The sequence below is a fragment of the Perca flavescens genome, chromosome 12, assembly GCF_004354835.1.
Source record: "Perca flavescens isolate YP-PL-M2 chromosome 12, PFLA_1.0, whole genome shotgun sequence".
In the NCBI taxonomy this organism is placed as follows: domain Eukaryota; kingdom Metazoa; phylum Chordata; class Actinopteri; order Perciformes; family Percidae; genus Perca; species Perca flavescens.
Genome location: NC_041342.1, coordinates 34,272,957 through 34,282,457, shown reverse-complemented (window position 1 = coordinate 34,282,457; position 9,501 = coordinate 34,272,957). Strand labels below are relative to the sequence as shown.

The window sequence follows — 9,501 nt, the reverse complement described above, 5'->3', positions numbered from 1 at the left end:
GGCCTAATTTTCAGTGAAAAAAAATATTCTTATAAATGTGGGAACATAGGCACGCTCCCATTAGTGAAACATCAATGGAGGTATATGAACGGGGGGAAAACACTTCCGGAACCAGAGCCCATAAAGAAGTGGGTGGTCACTGTTGAGCTGTATAATCATAATTTTTTTAACAATTTGGAACCATTCTGGATGCCCAATCATACAGGTACTTCTATTGTTGGCCCTCAGGCCTCCTCGATTGGCGGGCTGTTGAAGCAGCCCCTGGGGATGGCCCGCAGGATGTCCTCTAGGTTAGCGATGTCTGCCAGGATCATGGTGATGTCCTGGTCCATGTTGGCCAGCCGGCGGCGATAGGCCGCCTCCTGCGCCTCCATGTCCCGGAGGCGGGGCCTCAGACGGCCCTCCGCATCCCTCTGAGCGCCTGCCACAGAGTCCTCCAGCTGCTTCAGCAGCTTCTCATCCACAGCGCCGCCGTTCTGGTCTGAGGAGAAGAAGAACACAAAGGGTTTTAACAATACACTGCTGCAATGTAACGTCAGTTTGTCTGACAACATTATGGGATGGATCCCTACAGAGATAGACCTTTTAGTTAAAGACTAAGATCCTTTTAGTTTAACATCAAACAGCCCCAAAATCACCATCACCAAACTCCACCAGACTCCATGTAAATAATCAGGACTTTTATCATCAGAAAACACACTTCATTCTAAGTGGACAGAAACTAAATAAAACTACCCAAAGCCGTCTTGGTTCATCTTTCCACTGTTCCAACAATCACCACTCTGGTTTGGTTGAAATAAACCCTTAATTCACCCATTTACATGTGGAGATATGCTGGCTCTATACACGCTAAAAGTCCTGATTATTTACATGGAGTCTGGTGGAGATATGCTGGCTCTATACACGCTAAAAGTCCTGATTATTTACATGGAGTCTGGTGGAGATATGCTGGCTCTATACATGCTAAAAGTCCTGATTATTTACATGGAGTCTGGTGGAGATATGCTGGCTCTATACACGCTAAAAGTCCTGATTATTTACATGGAGTCTGGTGGAGATATGCTGGCTCTATACACGCTAAAAGTCCTGATTATTTACATGGAGTCTGGTGTAGTTTGGTGATGGTGATTTCGGGGCTGTTTGATGTTAAACTAAAAGGATCTTAGTCTTTAACTAAAAGGTCTATTTCTGTAGGGATCCATCCCATAATGTTGTCAGAATAAAAATCTGAGTCTGTCAGCGGCAACAACAGAACTTTTAGTGGACTCTAACTGATGCTGAACATTAGTCATGTAGGGTTACATTACAGCTCGGTTCGCTGCTCAATACTGGACCAACTTCAAAGATTGTTGTTCACATCAGTCACATACATGGGGAAAAAAAAAAAAGAGTGGAGGTTGTAAAATGTAGACTGTGAAGTAAAACCAGAGCAACGTACTCATGTTAGCCAGCAGACTGCTGATGTCTCGCAGTGTTTTTCCCACAGCGTCTCGGGTCTGTTTGGCGTTGTTGAAAGCTCCCGTCGCTCCAAGCGCCGCCTGCAGAGACAAACATTCACATCATTTACTTTTTGTCCAACAGTTGGTGACTCTTTCTCCCTGATAGGTTACTCTGTCTGCGTGGATACTTTCAGAGCTGGAAGAAGTATTCAGATCCTTTACTTCAGTAGACGTACTAATACCACACTGTAAAAATACTCTGGTGTGTTACAGTTAAAGTCCTGCATTACAAATGTTACTTCAGTAAAAATCTGTAAGTACCATCAGGAAAATGTAGTTAAAAGTATTAAAAGTAAAGAACAATCCACACACTTTTCTTTCGCTCTTTCCTGTCTTTCTGTCTTCCTTTCAGTCCATTCCTTCTGTCTCTTACTTTTCTTTCTCTATTTTTTTTCGGCTTTCCTTTGTTTCTCTCTTTTCTTTCTGTCTTTCTGTCTTTCCTTTCTCACCAAACAGTTGTGTTAATAAACTTTCTGTCTCTTTTCTTTCTTTCTGTCTTTCCTTCTTTCTGTCTTCCTTTCTCTCCTTTCTCTCACCAACCAGTTGTGTGTTTAATGGTCTCCTCATCTCAGCTGTAGACTTGTAGCAGTTATATAGTCGGCTAGTTTACTTAGAATCAACCATCAGGTTTTATTAACTACTACAGATAATGTGATCTGTGTGCAGAAATCTTAATGTGTAAAGTAACTAGTAACTAAAGTAACTAGTAACTAAAGCTGTAACAAATGAATGTAGCCGAGTAACTAAAGTAACTAGTAACTAAAGCTGTAACAGATGAATGTAGCCGAGTAACTAAAGTAACTAGTAACTAAAGCTGGAACAGGTGAATGTAGCCAAGTAACTAAAGTAACTAGTAACTAAAGCTGGAACAGATGAATGTAGAGGAGTAACTAAAGTAACTAGTAACTAAAGCTGGAACAGATGAATGTAGCGGAGTAACTAAAGTAACTAGTAACTAAAGCTGGAACAGATGAATGTAGTGGAGTAACTAAAGTAACTGGTAACTAAAGCTGGAACAGATGAATGTAGCGGAGTAACTAAAGTAACTAGTAACTAAAGCTGGAACAGATGAATGTAGCGGAGTAACTAAAGTAACTAGTGACTAAAGCTGGAACAGATGAATGTAGCGGAGTAACTAAAGTAACTAGTGACTAAAGCTGGAACAGATGAATGTAGCGGAGTAACTAAAGTAACTAGTAACTAAAGCTGGAACAGATGAATGTAGCGGAGTAACTAAAGTAACTAGTAACTAAAGCTGTAACAGATGAATGTAGAGGAGTAACTAAAGTAACTAGTAACTAAAGCTGGAACAGATGAATGTAGCGGAGTAACTAAAGTAACTAGTAACTAAAGCTGGAACAGATGAATGTAGCGGAGTAACTAAAGTAACTAGTAACTAAAGCTGGAACAGATGAATGTAGCCGAGTAACTAAAGTAACTAGTAACTAAATCTGTAACAGATGAATGTAGCCGAGTAACTAAAGTAACTAGTAACTAAAGCTGGAACAGATGAATGTAGCGGAGTAACTAAAGTAACTAGTAACTAAAGCTGGAACAGATGAATGTAGCGGAGTAACTAAAGTAACTAGTAACTAAAGCTGGAACAGATGAATGTAGCGGAGTAACTAAAGTAACTAGTAACTAAATCTGTAACAGATGAATGTAGCTGAGTAACTAAAGTAACTAGTAACTAAAGCTGGAACAGATGAATGTAGCGGAGTAACTAAAGTAACTAGTAACTAAAGCTGTAACAGATGAATGTAGCGGAGTAACTAAAGTAACTAGTAACTAAAGCTGTAACAGATGAATGTAGCGGAGTAACTAAAGTAACTAGTGACTAAAGCTGTAACAGAAGAATGTAGCGGAGTAACTAAAGTAACTAGTAACTAAAGCTGTAACAGATGATGTAGTGGAGTAACTAAAGTAACTAGTAACTAAAGCTGTAACAGATGAATGTAGCGGAGTAACTAAAGTAACTAGTAACTAAAGCTGGAACAGATGAATGTAGTGGAGTAACTAAAGTAACTAGTAACTAAAGCTGGAACAGATGAATGTAGTGGAGTAACTAAAGTAACTAGTAACTAAAGCTGGAACAGATGAATGTAGTGGAGTAAAAAGTACAATATTTCTCTCTGAAATGTAGCGGAGTAGAAGTACAAAGTGGCATGAAAAGACTCAAGTAAAGTAACAAGTACCTCAACATTTGGTACTGAAGTACAGTACTGGAGTACATGTACTTAGTTACTTTACCTGCTCGGCGTCGGCCTCCAGTGTCCTGCCAGAGTCCAGCTGGGAGGCCAGGTCTGCAGCTGTGTCTGTTGCCGCTGTCTTCAGATCCTTTACATCGTTGTTCAGTTTGGTGGCATCCTTCAGCAGATCGCCATGAGGCGGCAAAGATCCGGTTGTTCCCTGAAAAGTCCCAATAAGAGATGAGAAGGGTATGTATGGACTAGTCTAACTCTGGGGGTTACAGTGAATAAGATAAAGTCCCAATAAGAGATGAGAAGGGTATGTATGGACTAGTCTAACTCTGGGGGTTACAGTGAATAAGATAAAGTCCCAATAAGAGATGAGATGTATGGACTAGTCTAACTCTGGGGGTTACAGTGAATAAGATAAAGTCCCAATAAGAGATGAGAAGGGTATGTATGGACTAGTCTAACTCTGGGGGTTACAGTGAATAAGATAAAGTCCCAATAAGAGATGAGAAGGGTATGTATGGACTAGTCTAACTCTGGGGTTACAGTGAATAAGATAAAGTCCCAATAAGAGATGAGAAGGGTATGTATGGACTAGTCTAACTCTGGGGGTTACAGTGAATAAGATAAAGTCCCAATAAGTCGGCGTGTTCCTTTAACAATGGCTCAATTCCATCAAATGTGTACCTGTGCTTTTCCTACTATGACATGTCTGCCGTGAAAAAGGTCTATTGAGCAATCGTGCACCTTCATTACGTCCACAAAAGTGCTCCACATTATTATACTAAGTGTCTGACAACATTATGTAAAAGGATCGCTACAGAAATATACCATTTTGTTAAAGATTAAGATCCTTTTTATAAACATAAAAACATCAGCAAAATTGCTGGTTTGTCTTTACACTTTACCAACTCTAGTTTTGGGTGAATAACATAGTTTACTGATTTACATGTGAAAATATGATGGCTCTATACACGCTAAAAGTATTGTTTTTTTAAATGGAGTCTGGTGGGTTTAGCGCTAGCAACCGCAGAGCTGTTTCTGCTTAAACAGAAAGGTCTAAAAAAGCTCTATCTCTATAGGGATCCTTTAACTGCTGCTGAACATTAGTCAAGTGTGTGAATAACCTTGCACCAGAAATATTTTGTCAACTAGTAGTGAAACAAAAGTGCGGAATAAGAACTAGAGGCACAATAAGTGGTAACTGTATAGCGGCAAAACGTAGAACAACATTTGGTCAGACATCATTTTCAGTAAGAGGCATAAAATTGTGGAACGCTTTACCATTAGAAATTAAAACATTGACCGAACTCAAGGTTTTTAATAATAGGTTTTAATGCCTTTGTGACTACTCGGCTGGATTACTGTAATGCACTTTACATAGGGGCTAGTGGGTCCTCCATTGCTCGTCTCCAACTGGTTCAAAATGCTGCTGCACGTCTTTTAACTGGCACAAGAAAGTATGACCACATCTCACCTGTTTTAGCTTCACTCCACTGGTTGTCTGTCCATTTCAGGATTCATTTTAAAATTCTTTTATTTGCTTTTAAAGCCTTGAATGGCCTTGCCCCACCTTACCTCTCTGAGCTGCTGCACCCCTACACCCCTAGCCGATCTCTCAGGTCAGCTGACCAGCTGCTCCTGATGGTGCCTAAAGCTCGGCTCAAGCTCAGAGGAGATCGAGCGTTTGCCATTGCAGCTCCAAAACTTTGGAACGGACTGCCTCTGCACATTAGACAGGCCTCCTGTCTGTCTAATTTTAAAACTCTTCTTAAAACCTACCTCTTTTCTTTGGCTTTTAAAACCAGGTAGAGTGTTGATGTTATGTGCATATTTGCATATTTTAATTGATGTTTACTTATTTAATTCAATTTAAATCGTTTTTTATTGCATTTATATTATAGTGGGTACCTCTGCTTTTATTGTCTATTTACTTTGTTTTATCTTTTGTGCAGCACTTTGGAAACCTTGTGTTTGTTAAAATTGTGCTATATAAATAAAGTGGATTGGATTGGATTGAAGGTTTTTAATACACATTTAAAGCAGTGGCTGACACTGAAACAACTCTGTGAACACTGACTATACAAGATAATGTTGCATATGTTAGCATGCATAGCAGACTTTTGTGTTCTTGTATTGTTAAATGTGTCTAAACTCTGTTTTTATAGTGATTTTTACATTCATTTAAGTTCATTTTATTTAATGTATGGGATGTATTTATTGTATGTATTTTAATAGTTACAAATTTTATATTAATACTCTGTACTTTCTGTTTTAATTTTAAAAGCCTAACCAGGGACAGGGGGTTGCAAATTAGTCATGGCTATAAACCTGTATGCATGGCATCTACTTTGTATTCTTTATAAAGCAATGTTCGATGCATTTGTCCCTCCCAAATAAACATTAAATGAAAAAAAGAGCTCTATCCACCCTGTGTGGTTTGAAACTTAAAAGCTCTCCGGTGATTGGTTGTTACCTCCAGACCATTGACCAGGTTCTCCAGCACGTTGATGGTTCCCAGCGCTGCGTTGTAACCTCCAGAGACGTCTCCCAGGACGGAGATCGTCTCGGCGTTGCTGTCCACGGCCCGCTGGATGACGCCGCTGATGCCGGGGAGACGCCTGATGGCGGTGTCGGCCAGAGCTTTACCTCCGTCGATCTGCTGGTCGAACCCTGAGGAGGGAGACCAGGAAGAGTCACATTCTGGCTGTCTGTCCGACTGTCTCTCTGTCTGTCCAAATGTCTGTCTGTCTCTCTGTCTGTCCAAATGTCTGTCTCTCTCTCTGTCTCTCTGTCTGTCCAAATGTCCAAATGTCTGTCTGTCTCTATGTCTCTCTGTCTGTCCAAATGTCCAAATGTCTGTATGTCTCTCTGTCTCTCTGTCTGTCCAAATGTCTCTCTGTCTCTCTGTCTGTCCAAATGTCTGTCTCTCTCTCTGTCTCTCTGTCTGTCCAAATGTCTGTCTGTCTCTCTGTCTCTCTGTCTGTCCAAATGTCCAAATGTCTGTCTGTCTCTCTGTCTCTATGTCTCTATGTCTCTCTGTCTGTCCAAATGTCCAAATGTCTGTATGTCTCTCTGTCTCTATGTCTCTCTGTCTGTCCAAATGTCTGTATGTCTCTCTGTCTCTCTGTCTGTCCAAATGTCTCTCTGTCTCTCCGTCTGTCCAAATGTCTCTCTGTCTCTCTGTCTGTCCAAATGTCTCTCTGTCTCTCTGTCTGTCCAAATGTCTGTCTCTCTCTCTGTCTCTCTGTCTGTCCAAATGTCTCTCTCTCTGTCTGTCCAAATGTCTGTCTGTCTGTCTCTCTGTCTCTCTGTCTGTCCAAATGTCTGTCTCTCTCTCTGTCTCTCTGTCTGTCCAAATGTCTGTCTCTCTCTCTGTCTCTCTCTCTGTCTCTCTCTCTGTCTGTCTCTCTCTCTGTGTCTCTGTCTCTCTGTCTGTCCAAATGTCCAAATGTCTGTCTGTCTCTCTGTCTCTCTGTCTGTGTCTGTCTGTCCGCCTTTTCCGTCTGCCTGTCTGTCTGCCTGTCTACCTGCCTGCCTGCCTGCCTGCCTGTCTGTCTGCCTGCCTGTCTGTCTACCTTTCAGGGTGCTCAGGGCATCGTCCAGCTCGTTGGTGTTGCTGTTGATGCGTCTCAGAGCGTCCTCTGTGTCCACCTTGGCGATGTCCACTCTGTGGGACAGGTCGTCGAACTCCTGCGGAGAGAAACCAGATTCCACGTCAACATATCGTCTTGCACCACTAATGCATTCTGGGATGGGAGAAAGACCAAGCAGGCCTGCCTTGTTGCACCGTCCAAATCTTCTTCAAAACTTAACACTTTTTCAGCATGTAGCTTGTTAGTGCAAAGTTTAAGAGAACAGAGTTTACACTGTAAAATATTACACACCCATTTAGTTATGTCCACTTATTTCTTATTTTTAACTGAACAAAGCTTATACAAGTTGTGGATTTTGAACTCAACTTTATGAGTTTTTGAAAGTTAAACTTCAACAAACAATTTATTCATTGGGTTGACTATTTAAAAAATGTATGTGTTGATTGAACTTGGGTATGTAACTTAAGTTATCAGTTGAAAAAAAAGTGTGTGTGTGTGTGTTGCAACAAAAAAGTTTAAAATAACCTGTCTTCTTCCACGGCAAGGTTAAAGCATGGACACAATAAATTAATTATACACCGCAAATAAGCGATGTAGCCTATTCAAATTTCTACTAAAATATAACACGTGTTGTGGCAAACAAGAAAGCACTAGTGCCATCGGCGGAGGGAGTAGCTGTCGACAACTTGTGAATTTCACTCTTCTCAAATTGAAATGTGAAGTTCTTTTCAAAAGTCAAACGTCTAGCTCCGCCCACATTTAGCCCAACCCCGATCTGTGTACTGCACTCAGGACTGCAATTGGTTCATTGCCTGGCTAATTCCCATGATGCAAGGCGGTAAATAGAGTTGTGTTAAAATTTGCTGAAAAGTTTGCCGTTTGTGCAAAATACAAATGTAACTTTATGGATTCTGTTTATTAAACATGTGTTTAGAATGTAATGTTTTGATGCCTGGTAATTGTCATTGTTGTGCTGGTTTACATTTGTAACCATGAGTTAAGGGACTGTTTGATAAGAAGAGCTGGAGTATTACAGTCATTATTCTGCAGCATGACACTTCACTATTGGTCATCTTGTGCCAAGTGACATAAGATCAGCAGAGCTGCCCCTATTATGCACAGGACCCTGGGGTGGCCTCACCCAAGCACCCACGCTATCTCTGCTATAAATGTGTTTAGGTTGTTTTAACTTGAAACTGTGGGTTGAAATAAAGCAGGAAGGTATGTCTGCTGTACTAGGCAAGGAAGGTTTCTTGCATTATTAAAGAAAATAAAGAAGGTGATCGACATCGCGCAGGATATTCTGCTCCAAAAGCTCCAAAGTTAGGCTACATTTTGACAAGAGAAAAACTGACATTGCCATTTTGGATTTGTGAAATGTAAAAACATGGTTTGGGTTCCTATGATCCTTCGGTACCTTTTGGGCGGTCTTGCCCTTGGCCAGCAGTTCCTCGGTGGCGGCCTTGTCTCGCTGCACGCCGTCCTGCAGCGCCCCGATGCCGGAGATATCTGCAACAACCGACTTCTTCACGTCATCCAACCTGGAAACCAGGGCGTCCACCTGCCCCTAAGCATGATGGGAGAACAGAATGAGTATTCACTCAGGAATGTTTCCTCAGGACGACTTGTTTTCTAAAGACGGACCTACAGTACAGTACAAAAGTTTGGACACACCTTCTCATTCAATGAGTTTCCTTTTTATTTTCATGACTATTTACATTGTAGATTCTCACTGAAGGCATCAAAACTATGAATGAACACATATGGAATTATGTACTTAACAAAAAAGTGTGAAATAACTAAAAATATGTCTTATATTTTAGATTCTTCAAAGTAGCCACCCTTTGCTTTTTTATTAATATGGGAAATAATTCCACTAATGAACCCTGACAAAGCACACCTGTGAAGGTAAAACCATTTCAGGTGACTACCTCATGAAGCTCATTGAGAGAACACCAAGGGTTTGCAGAGTTATCAAAAAAAGCAAAGGGTGGCTACTTTGAAGAATCTAAAATATAAGACATGTTTTCAGTTATTTCACACTTTTTTGTTAAGTACATAATTCCATATGTGTTCATTCATAGTTTTGATGCCTTCAGTGAGAATCTACAATGTAAATAGTCATGAAAATAAAAAGGAAACGCGTTGAATGAGAAGGTGTGTCCAAACTTTTGGCCTGTACTGTACACATAAATAATAATAAATAAA

At 40.6% G+C, this 9,501-nt stretch overlaps 1 protein-coding gene across 1 annotated transcript in view; it reads right to left on the bottom strand.

Moving 5' to 3' along the window:
• lamc2 (laminin, gamma 2) overlaps window positions 1-9,501 on the bottom strand; it is a 33,227-nt gene continuing 23,726 nt past the window's right edge. Inside the window, exons 16-21 of the mRNA XM_028593637.1 lie at window positions 8,711-8,860; window positions 7,276-7,390; window positions 6,174-6,370; window positions 3,750-3,908; window positions 1,439-1,538; window positions 1-481 (exon numbers count right to left, since the gene is read on the bottom strand). Of these exons, the coding sequence (XP_028449438.1) occupies window positions 225-481; window positions 1,439-1,538; window positions 3,750-3,908; window positions 6,174-6,370; window positions 7,276-7,390; window positions 8,711-8,860 (978 nt within the window). The 3' untranslated portion in view covers window positions 1-224. The remainder of the gene's footprint in view (window positions 482-1,438; window positions 1,539-3,749; window positions 3,909-6,173; window positions 6,371-7,275; window positions 7,391-8,710; window positions 8,861-9,501) is intronic.